This window comes from Dipodomys ordii, unplaced genomic scaffold (assembly GCF_000151885.1).
Source record: "Dipodomys ordii isolate 6190 unplaced genomic scaffold, Dord_2.0 Scaffold7, whole genome shotgun sequence".
NCBI classification, from domain to species: domain Eukaryota; kingdom Metazoa; phylum Chordata; class Mammalia; order Rodentia; family Heteromyidae; genus Dipodomys; species Dipodomys ordii.
Genome location: NW_012267223.1, coordinates 12,871,178 through 12,890,312, shown reverse-complemented (window position 1 = coordinate 12,890,312; position 19,135 = coordinate 12,871,178). Strand labels below are relative to the sequence as shown.

At 48.4% G+C, this 19,135-nt stretch overlaps 1 protein-coding gene across 1 annotated transcript in view; it reads right to left on the bottom strand.

The window, feature by feature from the left end:
- Window positions 1–2,335: 2,335 nt before the first annotated feature.
- Trim25 (tripartite motif containing 25) overlaps window positions 2,336–19,135 on the bottom strand; it is a 17,217-nt gene continuing 417 nt past the window's right edge. Inside the window, exons 2-10 of the mRNA XM_013036190.1 lie at window positions 18,849–19,135; window positions 13,407–13,502; window positions 9,843–10,076; window positions 8,738–8,909; window positions 7,380–7,445; window positions 4,081–4,104; window positions 3,697–3,774; window positions 3,519–3,611; window positions 2,336–3,274 (exon numbers count right to left, since the gene is read on the bottom strand). The exon at window positions 18,849–19,135 is cut by the window's right edge and continues 23 nt beyond it. Coding sequence (XP_012891644.1) covers window positions 2,745–3,274; window positions 3,519–3,611; window positions 3,697–3,774; window positions 4,081–4,104; window positions 7,380–7,445; window positions 8,738–8,909; window positions 9,843–10,076; window positions 13,407–13,502; window positions 18,849–19,135 — 1,580 coding nt within the window. The 3' untranslated portion in view covers window positions 2,336–2,744. The remainder of the gene's footprint in view (window positions 3,275–3,518; window positions 3,612–3,696; window positions 3,775–4,080; window positions 4,105–7,379; window positions 7,446–8,737; window positions 8,910–9,842; window positions 10,077–13,406; window positions 13,503–18,848) is intronic.

The following is a 19,135-nucleotide window of genomic DNA, read 5'->3' as shown; positions in this document are numbered from 1 at the left end:
TTCTGATATTTTTACGGGTATCAGAGTGTTCCTGTTCTCATATTAGGAGGCTTCTCCTCCATGATGGAATGGTAAGAGTGGTGGACCAGAATCATCTTCTCCCTTCTCATCTTACCAGATTTCTGCCAAATGAGAAGAGGGATGGATACAAAGGTTCCTCCCACTCTAGGACCCTCCATGTGTAGCTTCCCTGCAAGGCAACACAACAGAAAGAACAAGGGTGCACTCCTCAATTTACAAGGCCAAAGCACTTCTGCCCAGAGGGGCATAAACAGAGAATGCATGCTTCTCTGTCCTGAGCTGCTTATTTGCCAAGGAAGAGCCTTTGTCTGTTGCTCTCACTGCTATAGAAGAAAAGTCCTTGCAGGAAGGAGCCCTGGAGGAAATCCTTGGTATTCTTCTCTAAGCCCAGCTGGGACCCAAGGATGAGTTGGCTTGAGACAAGGCTTTTGTTTCGGAAGATCAATGAAGCTGTTCTTGAACATCTTCAAAAGCAGAGAAGCCTCACCAAAAAACTTTTTCCACACATCAGCTATGACAAGGAAGGCTTTCCTGCAAAGGCTTCTCTCCCAAGCAACTCAAGAGTTCTTTGGGGGAGATGTCACAGATCACACATCTGTCAGGAATACTAAGTGCTCCATGCCCTAGAATTCCAGCACAAGGCCTGAGATGTGTTAAATTCCCATATCACATAGAAAGGTCTGGGGTCTCTAACTTTCCCAATGGTGACCTCTTTTTACAGTGGAAGCCTGACCAAAAGTCCTCACCATGAGAAAGCCCAGAGCTGGACTTGTGTCGCAAGAGACATAATATCAGAAGGTTCCAGCAATCTGTTCACTCCTGCCCCTAAGTGGACTGCACAAAACAGCCTCCCATGTGGCCCTCTTCAGCTCACTCTTTCCCTGCTTCTTAGAGGTCTTTCTGACCCCTAGCCTGGTCAATATGGGCATTTAGAACTGGTTCCTAAGAGAAAGACAGAAGGGACCAAGGCAGGAAAGTGTTCAGACTCACAAGGTTTGCAGCCTGAGACCAGGGACACACAGGAACGGTGCTGTTCCCGAGTCTACAATAAGGCCTTTTGAGCCATACGAAGTCATCCAAGCAGATGACCTAGTATGGTCCCTGTAGTGGCCACCACACAGAGCAGTCTGTATGACAGCAGTCTTCCAGGATCCAGCATGGCTGGCTGATTGACTGTAGTAGCCACATGGCACCTACCTCTATCAGTCCAGTATCTACAATGCAGGGGACTGGGATGCTATGGCTGAAGACAGCTGCTAAGCAAGGCACTCTAGTAAGAGCAAAACCACCTCACCACTGTTACCCAGGCCAGGGTCCCACCTGCCTCACAGCCTAAGCCATGGGAAAGGAAGAAAGACCTCCAGCAAGGATCTGCAGTGACAGCCTAAGTGTCTTTGGTGAGATGCTGAGAAGAGGGAGCCATTTCCATCCAAACTAGATCTGAGTCAGCTCGACCATCACCTAATCACAAATTCAGCATGGGCTGATTCAGACCACAGTTTGAAGCTTTAACCAGAAAGATTCAAGTGGAGGGTAATATTGAAATTCAAGGAAGGAGGGAAGTTTAGTGATAGTTTGGCAATGACCTGGGCTCAATTGCTAGCACCAAAAAGATAAAATATATATTGAAATCTACTGACCCTGGAATTTTTTATTTATTTTTTTGGGGGGGAATCTGGTTGTGGGGCCTAAACTCTGGGCCTGGGCGCTGTCCCTCAGCTCTTCAGCTCAAGACTAGCGCTCTACCACTTGAGCCACAGTGCCACTTCCAGCTTTTTTTCTTTTTGCTTAGCTGGTGCTGAAGAATAGAACTCAGGGCCTCATGCATGCAAGGCAAATGCTCTACCACTGGACCACCTTACCGGCCCGGAATTGTTTATTTTTATATACGATTTGTTGGTCGTAGAACTTGAACTCAGTGCCTGGGCACTGTCCTTGAGCTTTGTGGATCAAGGCTAGCATTCTACCACTTTGAGACACATTCTACTTCCAGTTTTCTGGTGGTTAATAGGAGATGAGCATGGATTTTCCTACCCAGGCTGGCTTTGAAGCTTGATCCCTGGATCTCAGCCTCCTGAGTAGCTGGGATTATAGGTGTGAGCCACCAGCTGCCTTCTCATTTTTATTTTTTTGGTATGCATATCTGGCAGTACTGGAGCTTTAACTAGGCACTGGCTCTTGAGTTACAGTACCACTTCTAGTTTGTTTTTCTTTTCTTTTTGGTGGTTCACTGGAAGTAAGAGACTCATGGACTTTCCTGCCTAGGCTGACTTCAAACCTTGATCCTCAGATCTCAACCTCCTGAGTAACTAGGATTATAGGCATGAGTCAAGGGCATTAAGTTTTTTTTTTTTTAAATCTAAAGAGTAATCAAAACACCAAGATCTAAAAGCTATCCTGAGAAAGAATGTGGCTATAGATTTTGTACAAGAGGAACGTGGTGGTGAAGATTTTACTCTCTGCTCAGATGCCCATCTGCCTGGAGAATTTCCAGAAGAGTGGGAAGAGGTTGCAGTGGGCACCAGGAGGTAGACTTGCTTCCTCACCCCCCCCAGACAATCACCCTACCCCCTACTCAGGAAATCCCTCCTCTAACCCCAGCTCCCACTCCCATTCTTCCAAACACTGGGGACCCAGGGAAGCTCTCCAAGGAGAATCTCATCGCAGCCCCTTTTCTAATCACAGATGCTCCCCAGGCAGTGAACCCAAGTGTCTATAGCTGCCTACTTGGAAGAGCAGATGGAGAGCGAGGTGCCTGCCGAGAACACCCAGAAGGCAGGATACAGAGCTTCGGTGAAGTCCACCTTGAATTTGTACAACAGGTGGACCTTCTCAGGAACAGCGAAGAAAATGACAAAGCCATGGTCACAATTGAGAAGCACACCCACCCGCGTGGCCTTGGTAGAGGGCAGCGTTTTCTCCACATTATTGTGCCAGGCTGAGATCTTGTTGTTGAACCACTCTACGCACCAGGACTTGCTGTTGCGGCCAATCCGGCTTTCGGGGCCCTGTCGATCCATGCTGCCGTAGCAGACGCCTACCCCACAGAAGTTGTTCCTGCCCAGCTCCACCTCCCAGTAGTGAATCCCTTTCTTGTAGCAGTGCAGGCTCAGCACCTGAGAGCAGTAGGTGAACCTCTGGGGATGTGACCGGTAGTTCTGAGGTACATCGGCCACTGACGCTGTGGTAAAGCTATCTGTCAGTGCCACCTTGTTGTGGGCAGTGTTGTAGTCCAGGATAATTCTAGCAGAATCTGAGAAAGCATCAGCCCAAGAAATTGATTACAAGGGGCCCAAAATACTGTTACTTGTAGGCCTTTCTCTACCTGGTATCTACACATTGGTTTTATCCAGCCATCTACCTACCCCACCCTCCATCCACCCAGCCATCCATTCATCCACCCTGCCACCCATCTATCTATCTTCCCATTTACCCCATCATCCATCCATCCACCCACCCACCCACCCATCCACCCAGTCCTCAGCCAGACTACTCACACTCCTGCAGCTCAGGTCTGGACATGACTAAGAAGGTGGCTAGCAACTTGTCCTTGATAGATGTTGAACTGGGCTGTGCAGAGCTGGCTTTGGCTGTAGTTGTAAGAGGAAACAGAAAGTGTCATTCAGGACAAACTCACAGTGAACACCCAACTGTCCCTAGCCCACAATAGCTCACCATCTGAGACAGTTGGTTTCAAGTCCTCTGACTGTCCAGGAGCTCCAAAGGTGGGTAACTTGACAGTTGGGGTAGGGGCAGAGCCAGGGACTAGAGTGAAGAGGAGAAACATGAGTTGGTGATGTGACATAGAGGGATGGAAATGGCCTCTCTTCCCTTCCAAGCTGAACAATGAAAGCCACGTCCATAAACACATATAGCCAAGGTGACTGGGGTTAGTTCAGATAAGACTATAGCTCTCTTACTAGCGCATACACATAGAAGCTCAGGCCTGCCTGTCTTGACAGAATCCAGTCCTAAGACAAAGACAAGATAGCTGCCAACTGTTAGTTGTAGGCTTAGACAAGTCTCAAGAGCAAAAAAATGCATAAATACACAACTTACACGGTTTCTTGGACTTCTTTTCTTCTGAAAAAGAAAGTTTTCAGGATTATGATACTTTTAAGCACACCATGAGACTTTTAAAAAACTGTAATCCTATTCATTCCAATGAACTTGACTCATGCAAATAAAGCTAAGATGGGAGTTGGTGGCGTGGCTCAGTTGGTAGCACTAGCAAAAGTGTCATGTACAAGTTCAAGTCTCTGTCTCAGACCAAAAAAAAAAAAAAGCTAGGGTGCTTTCACTTGAAAAACAGAAGGTAAGGCTGGGAAGGTGGCTCAATGATAGAGTGCTTGCCTTGCATGCATGAGGCCCTGGGTTCGATTCCTCAGCACCACATAAGCAGAAAAACTTGGAAGTGGTGCTGTGGCCAAGTGGTAAAGCGCTAGCCTTGAGCTGAAGAGCTGAGGGACAGCGCCCAGGCCCAGAGATCAAGCCCTGCAACCAACCAAAGAAAAAGAAAAAGAAAGAAAGAAAAACAGAAGGGAAAAACAAGCAACACTTATCTACAGTGACAGGAAGTATCTGTGGTTGAGGGGGGACCCAGAAGTAGTTAATAAGAAGTAGGAAGGAATGTTCTAGGGTAACAGAGTCTTTGTGTTGACTTGGGTAATTGTAACACAGATATCAATTGTCAAAACTTACCCAACTATGTATGTTTAAGAAAGAAACAAAATAGTCTTTACAACATATCCAAAGTGAGTCCTTCCTACTCCAGAAACAGACCTGGGTGATCTGGTTTGAAGCCAGGCCGGGTAGAAAAAAGTTCTCTAGACTCTATATCCAAAATAAGCAGTAAAATGCAAGGTTGAAGGCATGGCTCAAGTGATAGCATGCCAGCCTAGCAAGCACAAGAGATTAAGCTCAAACTCCACCACTGCCAAAAGAAAAGAAAGATATTTATAGATAGACATAGATACAGATATTTAGCTTCCCAGAGTGCGCTGGGAAGCACAGCACACACCTGTAACCACAGAACTCAGGTGGTTGAGGCAGAACAATTTCAAGTCCAAGGCCAATCTGAGCTCCAAAAATAGTAATCAAGTCAGGGACTGGTGGCTCACACCTGTAATCCCACCTACTCAGGAGGCTGAGATCTGAGGATCAAAGGTTCAAAGCCAGCCCAGGCAGGAACGTCTGTGAGAGTCTTCCCTCCAATTAACTACCACAAAGCCAGAAGTGGAGCTGTAGCTTAAGTGTTAGAATGACAGCCTTGAGTGAAAAAACTAAGGGACAGCATCCAGCCCCCGAGTCCAAGCCCCAGGAGTGGCATAAAACAAAGCAAAACAAAAATAAATAAATAGAAATTAGAAAGACTAACAGAGAATCCAGAGTATATGGAACTGAGTTGGACTAAAACATGGTGTCCATGTATGGTCCCCCAAACAGCTGCTGCCATGTTACCTGGGGACCAGCAAGAAATGTAAAATCACCAGACATAAGAGTGTGAGTAAGTCTGGGAGCGAGGCCAGGCAAGCAGCGGTCTGTGATGGGGGTGAGACACTGAGTTACACATTCCAGCATTCAAGTGGGCTGGAGACTCAGCTCCCTCTACCCTTAAGCCCATCCCCTACCTCGCCCATCATGCAGCGGGGGGCACTAGGCTCTTAGCCCTGCGCCTTCAGGGTTCGTTTTCGGTAAGCTCTGCTTCCGCTGTAGCGTTTACTTCCACTCGGCCTCACATGGCATAGTACCACTTCTTGCGGGAGTTCCCCAGCACCCTTCTCCTCACCTCTGCCCACTTCCAGGGGCCCAGCACCTGAGACCCAGGCCCCTCCTGCTCATTAGGCCTCTTGGTTGTTTCCTATATGGTGACCAATCTGCCCTGGCCTCACCTCTTCCCCGACCCCAGCTGATTTATTTGGGGCCAACATAGAGGAACCCGATTCATTCGTGAGTTTAACACAGTGCTAGTGATTTTCTAGGGTGTCACTCTGTTAAGCAAAAGAGTCCCCCACCCCCACCCCTACCCTCACATGGAGTGGTGTCACACAAGACCTAGGGCAGCAGGAAGGAAACCTCCTGGGTGAAGAGGACTCCAGAAGGATCCAGACTGAAAGTCCTTCCCCTTTCACACAAGTGCCCTTCACCATCTTCTGGCTTTTCCTGGCTTCTCTCCTCCAGCGACACCTGGGCATCTGAGCCCTTACGCTAGTCCATGGAGGGTCTGTGACTTGACAGTTGTCTGCTGAAGACAAGCCAAACAAGCAACAACAGAGAAAAGCAAGCCGACACTTCTCTCCCTTCCACTATCCACTGACCTCCCATACTGACTTGAGGAAGCAATCAGGGTAACATCATGGTGGATCTATAGCTTGGAAAATGCTCTTACAACGAGTATCCGTAGGAAATTAAACACATACACACGCCAATACCACCATCACCACCACCATCATGACCATCACCATCACCACCACCACCATCATCATATTGGTTTCAATATCATTACTGCTAAAATGTGGACAGTTGGGGAAACAGGATCATTTTTCAACCCAACCCAAGATCACGCCCACTGAGGGAAAACATTGACACTTTCAGGGCAGCAGAGGGGGAGTGGGGGACAAAGAATTTTATGAAAATCTCACTCCTTTTATGGATAAACCAATAAGCTGAGCCGGGCACCAGTGGCTCACACCTATAATCCTAGTTATTCAGGAGGCTGAGATATGAGGATCACAGTTCAAAGCCAGCCAGGCAGGAAAGTCCGTGGGACTCTTATCTCTAATAAACCACCAGAAAACCAGAAGTGGCACTGTGGCTCAAGTGGTAGAGTGCTACCCTTGTGCTGAAGGGCTGAGAGACAGCTCCCAGGCCCAGAGTTCAAGCCCCACGACTGACAAAAAAATAAATAAATAAAAACCAATAAGCTGTGCATGGGTGGTATTCATTTTTCATGAAGTGGGGATTAGGAAAAAACTGGCTCTGTGGGAGGGGGAGAAGGAGGCAATAATGAATCAGGGTGGGGAAAATTGGGAGAACAGACACCATTCCAGGTCAGACAAGCTGCTGAGACCCGTGAGAGACGTGGCCTCCTTGCGAGACCACAGTATAGCTCCTCCACACCAGATTCCAGCAAATGAGACTCTACCACACATCAGCCTTGGTGATCCTGCCTTTCCAGATGTCCCTGTTACCAAATATGGACAAGTGCCCCTTTCTGCCCCAGTGGAGCTCCTGCTTTACAAAGTCTACACCAGACTTCTCCAGAGAGATCCAGGTCCCTGTGCACTGTACCTGTTTGATCCCTGTGAGGTATCAGTCAAAGCACCTGCCAATGCATTGGGGGTGAGGTGGTTACTTACGTGGAGTCTTCTTCATGGGGCGTGAGGGTTTGCTTGAAGATTCTGTGCCACAGTCTCCTGAGTCACCTGTGACAAAAAAAAAAACAATCCACTGTATGTGGCTCTTCTCTGCTGACTCAGAAGCTGGCTTTGTTGTGCAGTGGATAGAAGGGGTAAAATGCTTTTATTGATAGTTATTTCCACTGGCTTCCCCTTCTGATCATTTCAAGAGATACAAAGAATAAAAGAACAAGCTCTCAGCCAGGCGCTGGTGGCTCACGCCTGTAATCCTAGCTACTCAGGAGGCTGAGATCTGAGGATCATGGTTCAAAGCCAGCCCTCACAGGAAAGTCCATGAGACTCTTATCTCCAATAAATGACCAGAAAACCAGACATGGTGCTGTGGCTCAATTGGTAGAGCACTAGCCTTGCGCTGAAGAGCTCAGGGACAGTACCCAGGTCAAGAGTTTAAGCTGGGAGCTAGGTCTGGGAGCTGGGTATACTGCTCATACCTGGAATCTCAGCAACTCAGGAAGCTGTGATCTAAGCTGTGATCTTGGTTTAAGGCCATGGTCAGGAAAATCAGGTGAGGATTTATTTTTTTGTTTTTATTTTTTTTTGTCAATCATGAGGCTTGAACTAGGCCTGAGCGCTGTCCATGAGCTATTTTGTTCAAGGCTAACACTCTACTACTTTGAGCCACAGTGCCACTTCTGGTTTTCTGGTCTCACAGACATTCTTACCCAGGCTGACTTTGAACTATAGTCCTCAGATCTCAGCCTTTTAAGTACTTAGGATTAAAGGTGTGATCCACCAGCACCCAGTAAGGCAAGAATCTAATCTCCAATTGGCCAGCAAAAATTCTGAAGTGGCCAAGTGCCAGTGGTTCATGACTAGCTACTCAGGAAGCTGAGGAAAGTCTATGAGACTCATGTCCAATTAACCACCAAAAAGCTGGAAACAGAGCTGTAGCTCAAGTGGTACCATGCTAGCCTTGATTTTAAAAAGGCTCAGGGACAGCACCCAGGTCTTGAGTTCAGGCCCCAGGCCTGAAACCCACACACAAAATCCTGAAATGGAGGTGTGGCTCAAGCGGCAGAGCACCCTCCTTGAGCGAGAAAGCCAAATGAGATTGTGAGGCCCTGAGTTCAAGTACCGGCATGCATGCATGTGTGGGCGTGCGGTCGCGCCACACACACACACACACACACACACACACATCTTTTTGGAGAGCATCCTAGTCATAGGATGCAGCAGAGACCCCTCTGCTGGGGAACGGCTAGGCCCAGTGCTCTGCTGCCCCTTCTCCCAGCCAAATGCAATGAGAAGACCCACCCAGTTTTAGGGCACTTCCTGGGGCAGCATGGTGTTGCTGTTACCTGAGTTGCATGGCTCCTCGGGCTTCTTCTCATAGACATGCCTGAGGATCCGCCTCAGCTCGTTCTTGAGCTCCAGGGTGCTCTGGTAGACCCCCTTCATGAGCTCATGATCCAGCTCCACTTTGGGGATATAGACTGGCTTCGATGAGGCTCCTTGCAGTTTTGCTGCTTTCTGGAACAAGCCCAGAGGTTAAGGACAGGCAGCTGGAGGGAAGCCAGGCCTGGGCTTGGTCCTTACCACTCTGTGGCCACAAGTACTGACTAAGATTACCCATCCTGTTTAAACCACAGGACCAAAGCTGCCAGGGGATAAAGTGCCCCCAGACTCCTTATGGAATAGGCAAGAGGAAAGTAGGTAAAGAGGGACAGGGCTGAGTGAGACAAGCACTTCGGAAAGACCTGCACCTGAGCTGTGGTGCCCCCAGCAGTGTCTACTGTATCTGCGGAGTGACGTGCCTAGCTATGCTCAGCCCAGAGCACAACCAGGGGCTGTTGGCAAGATGTAAGTCTGCCAGCCAATGTCAGGCCTGGGCACCAACGACCTTGAAAGCCAGGCTAAGGGGCATGAAGGCAGAAAGCGCAGGGGACAACACTTAACCAGGGGCCATGGGGAAGAAGGATGGGAGAGCATAAAGGCCTGCATAGTTTGAGCACCAGCCTTGAGTGGAAAAGCTAAGCAAGGGCTTGAGATCCTGAGTTCAAGTCCCAGGACCAGCATACAATAAATATTTTTTTTAAAGCAAGATGAGCTGGAAGCATGGCTCAAGAGGCAGTATTTATTACAATGCCCCGAGAAAGAGAGAGAGAGAGAATATTTTAGAGCCAGGAGCCAGTGGCTCACGCCTGTAATCTAGCTACTCAGGAAGCTAAGATCTGAAGATCATGGTTCAAAATTAGTCCAAGAAGGAAAATATGTGAGACTCTTATTTCCAGTTAACTACCAAAAAGCCAAGAAGTGAAATTATAGCAAAAGGGGTAAAGCACAAAAACTCAGCCAGGGAGCATGCCCAGGACCTGAGTTCAAGCACAAGGACAGGCACGGAGGAAAAAAAAATTTGTGATGCTGGGCAGAAAGAACATTCAGCAGCGTCTCATCAGAACCCACCTCCAGAAACTCATACTCGTCCCCCTTGGCCAGGCTTTGCTCCACATCGCCCTTTAGGCTCTGGATCTCACTCCTCTTCTTGAGCAGGATCTGGTAAATGCTGTCGTACTTGGAGCTGACCCTCATCTCCTCTTCCTTTATCTTGCAGATGGATTTGGTCTCCGAGGCATCAATAAGCGCCTTTATTTCCAGGTATTCTTGTCTCACCTGCTCCACCTTCCTGATGGCAACATCCTAGAAAGGCCGAGGTGTCAGAAGGGTGGACTGCTATGGCTACGCCCCACCCCCACCCCGCCCCACCCCCCTGTGAGTGCAGTGGGAGGCCTCTGGGGAATGTGCCTGCTGCACTTGGCCATGACTAGTCCATGTGCAGGTTTCCACACCCCACGGCTAGAATCCTACTTATGTTCTCTAGAGACATTCTTGCACACCTGCCCTAGGACACACACAAGAATGGGCACAAGCAGCGTTGTTTGAAACAGCAAAACCAAGATAGGCATAGGGCTTGACTGCTGTAGGCCTAGCTGATCAGGAGGCTGAGACAGGAAGAGCAATGGAACCCAGGAGTTTGGAAGCCAGACTGGGCAATATCGTGAGACCATCTCAAAAACAAAGACAAAACAAACTCTCATGATGGAATATTAAATGAGTCATACAATTTAATGAAAACATGGATAAATCTCCATGGAGAAAAGCAACTTGTAGAAGCCATACAGAATGATGCACTTTAAAGAAGCTTAGAAACAGAGAGTGGTGTTTACTGCTAAGGATCGTTATATTTACAAATATAAAGAAATGCCTGGAAAAGCTGGGACCTAGTGGCTCACACCTGTAAGTCAAGCTACAAAGGAGACTGAGATCTAAGGACTGAGTTTCAAAGCCAGCCCGGGCAGAAAAGTCTGAGACTCCAATTAACCAGCAAAATGCAGGACTAGAGGTATGGCTCAATTTTGTAGAGCACCAACTAGGAGCAAGAAGTAAAGTGGGAGTTTGAGGCTCTGAATTCAAGCTTTGATATCAAGATGCATACACACACACACACACATGCACGCACGCGTGCGCGCGCGCGCACACACACACACACACACATGCCTAGGAATTAATGAACTTACTTAAGGTAGTGATTACTTCTGGCTGAGAGAAAGGGAGAGATGGTAATGAGAAGAAAAGAGGAGCTTCTACACCAGGGGTATGGTATTTTGTTTCTTAAAATAGAAGCAGAAGCAGTCGTGTATTTTAGCTCAAGGCTAGCACTCTACCACTTGAGCCACAGCTGCACTTCTGGCTTTTTGCTGGTTAATTGGAGATAAGAGTTTCACAGATTTTTTTCCCCCAGGCTGGCTTCAAACCATGATTTTTAGATCTCGGCCTCCTGAGTAGTTAGGATTATAGGTGCAAACTACTAGCACCTGGCTTCAATTACTTCTCTATCTAACCCTTTACTTTGCTACCCCTAATGTGACCACCAATATCCTCAGTGTTCATCCTGTCCTTTCCTTTAGTACGAGAGCACCCTCAAGAACCCTGTGGGTACCTCGTGGCCTGGACTACATTCCCCAGACTCCCCTGCTGCTAGGCTTGGCCTGTTGACCTAACTTCTTCTAATGAGCAGAAGTAACAGGTTCAATCCATGTCATTTGCTTAAAAGGAAGTTGCTTAGAGTTCTGTTTCCTCCCTGTTTACCTTTCCAAAAGCTTGAACAAACAAGTAATGATGACCCAGGGAGGGATCCCATGACAGCCATTTTTGCCCTGCAGATGAACCTGGCACACCTTCTACTAGATAAACAAACTCATTAAGTCAGTTAACCAAGCCATAGTGCTGGCCACTGAGGCAGCCAGACTCTTTCAGAACTGATCATGGACATGTTCACTCTTGAGATAAACCAGGTTCACTGCCATTGGGCAAGGCCCAAGGCTACATGTAAACCCTTCCTTCCTGCCTTTGGTGTGCAGAATCCTCTTGTTCTATTGCTGCCAAGACCTGCTGCTGTCTACAAGTCCCTAACAGATTATACTTTGTGCACACCTCTTTCTATGGTCTTTTGGTACTTCCTGCTTTTGGTGGCTGGTTCTCACCAACTAGGCCTTGTGGAATAAGAGGACAGTAAGAAGAAAGGGTTCAGCTAGGTGTTGGTGGCAGATAGCTGTAATTCTAGCTACTCAGGAGGCTCAGATCTGAGGATTAAGGTTCCAAGGCAGCCTGGGCAAGAGAGTCTATGAGATTGAGATTTTCTTTAAATCTCCAGTTAATCAGCAAAACAAGCCAGAAGTGGAGCTATGACTCAAGCAGTACAATGTTAGCCTTGAGAAAAAAAAAAAAAAAGCTAAGGGGCAGCATCCAGGCCCTAAGTTCAAGTCCTAGTATCAGTACAAAAAAAAAAATATATATATATATAATATATATATATATATTATTTATCAGCTACTGTTCTACAATTTATCAGCTACTGTTCTACAATTGCTCCTTCCAGTATTCTTTCCTACTTCCTGCCATGGGGTCAAGCTGGCTCACCGAAGATAGGCCACATTCCAGAGCCTGTGAGCATGACCTTGATTAAAATAAGGGCATCTGCTGATGTAAATAACTAAGGGTCTAGAGACACCCCCCCAGATAACCCACGTGGGGTGACCTTATTACAGAGGGTCCTTATTACAGAGGGAAGAGAAAGCACAAAGGAAGAATGGCTAGCCATGCAGATACTAGGCCAATTGGAGTAGTGTAGACACAAGCCTAAGCTACAGGACAGGAAGAGGAAGGGAAAGACTCTCTAGGGGCTTCAGGGGAAACAAGGTCCTGCTAACATTTTGATGTTGGACTTTTGGTCTCCATAACTGTGAATGTTTTTCTCCTCATTGTAAATTCACAGCCTATGTCAAGTTATTACTGCAGCCATAGTAAACACTACACTTCCTTTTTATGAACAGGCATGACCCTAGAGGTATGTACTCTGGTTTCCTGTTTTTCTCCCACTTCATAGTATAATGACTTTTCTATGCTCCTATCTCTTTTTTTCCCTCAGTTCTGAGGTTTGAACCATAGGCATGCTTGGCAGGTGTCCTATCACTTGAGCCACACCCCCAGCCTTTTTGTATTTTGTTCTAATGTTTATCTACAGCCTCAATAACTTCACATAGACTGGCCTCCAACTCTCAATCTTTCTAACTCTGCCTCCCTTAGTAGCTGGGATGACAAATGTGTGCTACTATGCAGGCTCTTTGCTACTACATTTTAGTCTTCATTTTTAACAACTCCCTAGGGATGGGAGAGGGAGTTGTTTCGGGTTTTGGAATTTTTTTTTGGGGGGGCGGGGTGGAGGTGGGGATTGAAGTCTGAACTGGAGATTTCATCCAGGTCACCTGAATCACATCCCCAGCCTTGGCAATTTTCAACCTGGGTTTATGAAGAATCTTGCTTGGGTACATCGCTTTTGGCATGCTTGGCTGGGACAACATTTAATTCAGTCACTGTGAATGCAGCCGGAACCCATGTTCCAAGACCTGCCTTGCACACAGAAGCCGAAGGGAACCGCAGGGCTAGCCTGGGGTAGGGATGGGGACTCACCCGCACACCCTGCTGCTTGGCTCTCACATCCTCCAGCGCTTTCGATGCCCCGTTGAAGTGACTGTGCATGATGGTTAGTTTATGCTTCAGTTTGTTCTGCAGAGGAAACAAGCAAGGGTAAGATAAACCCCCTAGAGCCCAGCCACTCTCCATCAGCAGTCACACTCTGCACTGAAGTCTGGCTACTCCTGTGATCCCACATTTTGTCTGTCTGGAACTTGTTTTTCTGTCTTTCTGTCTCTCTGTCTCTGTCTCTCTTTCTCTCTCTCTGACGGTAGTAGCACTTGAACTTAGGGCCAGAGTGCTCTTACCATTTTTGCTCAAGGATGGCCACTTGAGGCACAGACCCACTTCTAGCGTTGTTGGTGGCTAACTAGAGAGAAGTCTCTAAAATTTGTCTGCATGTGCTGGCTTCAAACCAGGTTCCTCAGATCTCAGCCTACTGAGTAGCTAGGATTACCGTTGTGAGCCAGCAACACCTGGCTTCCTAGAGCTTCTTAAAGCTTGTCATGTGTGTTTATTCCCTGCAACTCTTTAAGGGGGGACAGGGCAGAAAAGACATTAGGACAGAGAGAGGAAGTTCCAAGTCCCAATTCCCCACTGACTCAGTTTCCTTGGCCATGAATTAGATAGGACTGTTCCCACTGTTCCTCTCAGGAGGACCAATGAAAACAAGGTGAGTGTTCAGAGCCCTGCCTGGGTCTTTGTAAGGTCAGATGAAATGCCAGCTTCTATAATTGGAGATTTCTTCACTACAGCTCACTCAACAGCTGATGAAATTGAGCCAAGGGCGGCAGCAAGTGGCCAGGCTACATGGTCATAGAAGCAGCTACAGCTGCTTCTGCAGTGGCCTGTCATGCAAACATGCCTACCACAAACCTGCCACTGCAAGCAGTTCAAAAAGCAGGCAAGATGTCTAAGAAAAGCTACTAGAAGATGTTTTTAAAAAACCAAAACAAAGGATAAAAGAACAAGCTCTCAGCCAGGCGCTGGTGGCTCAGGCCTATAATCCTAGCTACTCAGGAGGCTGAGATCTGAGGATCATGGTTTAAAGCCAGCCAAGGCAGGAAAGTCCAAGAGGCTCTTATCTCCAGTAAACCACCAGAAAATCAGAAGTCATGCTGTGGCTCAAGTGGTAGAGAGCTAGCCTTGAGCTGAAATGCTCAGGGATAACACCCAAGCCTCATGACCAACAACAACAACAAAAAAACCCTGCTGAGTACAAATGACTCATGTTTGTGATCCTTGCTATTCAGGTGGCTGAGATCTGAGGACTGCAGTTCGAAGCCAGTCCAGGCAGAAATGTCTATGAGATTCTCATTTCCAGTTAACGAGCAAAAAAGCTAGAAGTGGAGCTATGGCTCAAGTGGAAGAGTACCAATCTTGGGAGAGGAGACACATACATCAAAAAGACATGAAAAAGCTAGTAAAGCAGAGGACACTGAGGCCAGATTCTGAAGAAGAGGACTCAGAAAGAAACAAACCTGATATCTGGGATTGTTCTCTCGGGTGGGCAGGGGCCACATCCCAGGGGGAAGCTGCAGGAAACTGCCAGCCTCAGGAAGGCAGAGGGACAAAATCCACAGTCCAAGCTGTACTTCACACCCAGGGCTAGCAAAATGGAGGAGCCAGCCAGCCACAGGGCTGCAGCCCAGATGCAAATCCCTTCAATTGCTAAAAGTGAGCTAAGCTACTTCTGAATTCTTTGCCTCCTAGCCATGCCCAGAAACAAAGGCATAAGGAGAGACATGTGCATGTGCATGAAGAAAGTCAAGAGCCTCATATTATTCCTATATGCTTTTACATCAATACCTGAGTCTCTTTTGTACCTGCGTAGGTGAAATGCTGGGGCACAGAGATGGGAAGGAACAGCCACGGCCACCACCATATTAACTGCCATGATGACATGTGTAATTGTACGTATTGTTTCAGCTCTCAACAAATACTAACTTTTCAAAATAGGAACAAGACTGTTAGCCAGACAACAGTAGCTCATGCCTGTAATCCTAGCTACTTCAGGAGGCTGAGATCTAAGGATTGTAATTCACAGCCAGCCTGAGCAGACAAATCCAAGAGTCTCATCTCTAATTAACCACCCAGATGCCAGAGTGGAGGTGTGGCTTAAAGTGGTAGAGTGTCAGCCTTGAGCAAAAGAGCCAAGTAAGACTGAGCGGCCTTGAGTTCAAGCTCCAGTACACACACACACATACACAACAAGACTATGGAGTTGAAATTACCCAACCTATACAGACAATGACACTGAGGCACAGGAAAATTAAACCATTTGTCCAAGATGACATTGCTATTAACTGGCCCGGCTATGGTTCTGGTATAAAAATGATAAACACGGCCCGGTGCTGGTGGCCCATACCTGCAATCCTAGCTACTCAGGAGGCTGAGATTTGAGGATCATGGTTCAAAACCAGCCCAGGCAGGAGTGTCTGAGAGACTCTTATCTCTAATGAACCACAGTAAGTAATGAAAACAGTAAGTAGAGCTGTGATTCAAAATGACAGAATGTTAGCCTTGCGCCTAAGAGCTGAGGGAGAGCATCCAAGCCCTGAGTTCAAGCCCTATGACAAAAAAAAAAAAAAAAAGAAAAAGTTACAGACATGACCAAACTGAGCATGCTGGTAATTCCCAGGGGCGATTACCAGCCTTCTGTGGCTCTCCCTTCTCCACCACAGAGATTTGGGGCTGAACCTGACCTTGAATCAGTAACAATCTCATATGTCAAGGTTGGAAGCAGGTATCAAGGCCATATACACTCAACCAGAAAGTCACTAACAAAGTTTCAGACTCCACCTCTGGGTCACTGCCCTTTTACCCAGCTTATCTCAGATACTGCCGGGGCCAAAGGCCAAACCAAGGCAGGCAGATCTGGCCTGGTAGAACTGGAAGAGACGTGGAGGCCACCAGGAAGTGCTGAGTTTCCATGAGCTGCTCGTAGCACTAGAGCCCTACATTGTGAAATATTTTATTTACCATTAGTTAAACAATAGTCTACTCTTCATGGACAGGGCCCCATACAACTCGAGAGAAGCAGAGTAGGGACCCTAATACCCACAAAGCCCCCCTAAATCAAGGGCAAACAACTTTTGAAAATGAGTTAAGATTGTCACAGGCCAAGGACTTGGATGCTCTGCATCGGAGGCTGCAGAGCCCTGAGTCTGCCCCCCCCCCCTCGGCTAGCAGCCCAGACACCCATGCTTGGGGCACTGCCCAGTAGGGGACTGGCAGTGAAGAAGCATGAGCAGCAGCCAGGCTGAAAGGAGAGCCATGGGGCTGGTTTGGTGAGGGATTCTTGCTACAAGAATTAAAAAGCTAAGCTGGGCATGTAGCCTTGAGCGTAAAAGCTCAGGGACAGCACTTAGGCCCTGAGTTCAAGCCCCAGGATAGGTACAAAACAGAGGGGGAAAAAAAGCTGAGCATGTTTATAGTACACAGAGTTGGATGGGATTCCAGCTGGGGGCTGGCTCTAGCCAGGCTAAGAAGGCCCCTCCTGCCTGCTTGCTTTCGCCTCTGTGGATAAGGGCTTCTAATAGTGCTTGTCTTTGGGAGCCAGGTTGCCAGGCTTGAGGACCAGAAATGGAGCATCCATACTAAACGTTTTTTGTTTCTGGTTTTGGTTTTGTTTGTCAGTCATGGGGCTCTGGGCCTAGGCACCGTCCCTCAGCTCTTCAGCTCAAGGCAAGCGCCCTACCATTTGAACCACAGAACCACTTGTGGTTTTCTGGTGGTTTATTGGAGATAAGAATCTCATGAACGTTCCTGCCTGGGCTGGCTTTGACCTGTGATCCTCAGATCTCAGCCTCTTGAGTAGCTAGGATTATAGGTGTGAGCTACTGGTGCCCAGCCTAAATGAGTTTTTATAGACTGCCTCATCTCCCCCTTCCAATAACCTTCTGAGTTCAGTTTTTACCATTTCCCGGCTGAGAAGGCAAGTTTGGATTCAAACTCAGATCTTAGGACCACTAGGGTGGGATTCCTGTAAGCAGCCATATTCTTTGCCAATAGACCTGGCCTAAGCAGCAATTCCTACCAGGCTTATCTCCCCAGACCCTTCCAGTCACCTTAGGAGAGAGGGAGGGAGGGAGGGAAGGGAAGAGAAGGGAGAGAGGGATCCTAATAATTCTACTTGGCAGAAGTTGAAGCTCCGAGATCTGCAGTGACTTGTCCTAAGCCACAGAACTCTACTAGGGAAAAGTAGGGTTCTTGGCCCCCAAAGCCAGGCAGATTTCTTTCCTGGAAGAGGTGGAGACTGAGCGATCTATAACCAAATCACTTATGCCACAAAGGTCAACTTGAAGGGGACACCTTAAGGTCCAGCTGTTGAGGCTCAGGGGAAAAGTCCTAAGGAGCCCAGAGAGATGACAAGGCCAGGCAAAGTCCATGGCCAGGGCAGGACAAAGCAAGGCCTGTGCCCTGGTCCTGGCACCACGGCCGACTTCACCAACATGGCCCAGGCTTGTGTCTCCTTTGACCACAGGGGGACAGAGCACCAGGAATTGAGGCCCTTCCTTGGAGCTTACACCGTTAGAACAAAAGTTTGGTCACATGCTCTCAGCCTCTGCTTTGAGTCCACAAAAGGAGGCCATGACCGCCTAAACCACTAAGAATATCACAGGCCTCCAAGAGTCCTAGGACCCCCATCTTGTCCCACCTCCTCCTGCCTTTACCCATGAGGACCCGGGTCCAGGGGCAAAATCCAAGTCACACTCAAGGACAAAGGCCACTATGGTGCCTCACACTATGTTGTATGACCCTGTGGCTCACATCCGGGGATTGCTCATCCTCCCTACCCCACTACACCTCTCCATGCCCTCAGGCCTCAGAGACTGTCCAGTGCGCAGGACTCTAGAGATCTGAATTGAAGTCCTGTCCACTGGGAGACCCAGAAACAACAAAACATGAGTCAAAGACACTGAGCTAACCCCTGCCTGCCATTTGCTGTGCGGAGTTCGCTTCTCCACCTCAGCTTCTGAGACTGGGGCATGAAATGAATCACACATAGCTGCCAGGGTCCAGCTAGGATGTGACCGGGGAAACAGAGGTGACCTCTGGAGTTGCTATTTGATCTTCAAAACCCAACTGAACATCTTCAGATGAGCACAGGCTTGGGGGGGAGGGAGGGGACACCACCCTGCCTGTGTGTCTTCAGGTGTCCACCCCTCTGTAAAATGGGGGTGGAAGGTGGGGGGGAGGGGGCACAGTAGATGAAGGCTTTATAATCTCCCTGTTCGGCCAAGGAGGTCCACTCTGTGGCACCTAAACATCCCCCAAGATGGCCTGCAGCCCAGAGGACTGGGTCTATCTTAGGTTCCCCAGGGACCCTCCTGGTGTGTCCCCCTCACCCTCCTCCATGGCCTCCTCCCCCACCCCCCAAGGCCCTCTGCACACACACACACACACACATACACACACACACACGCCATGCCCTACCTCCAGGTCAGCACTGGCCTGGCTCAGGGGCACCACGGTGCAGGTCTTGTGCTCCACGAGGCAGATGTGACAGATGCACTCGCCATGCTCGGGGCAAAAGAACTCCCGCAGGCGGTTGTGCTGGGGACACTTGCGCCGGAGGAGGTCGGGGATGGGCGGCTGCAGGGGGTGGTCGCGGAAGGCGGGGCTGTCGAGGTGCGGGCGCAGGTGCTCGGGGCAGAAGGAGGCCATGCACACCAGGCAGGTCTTCACGGCCGCCTCCTGCAGGCAGTGGTCGCAGGCCACCG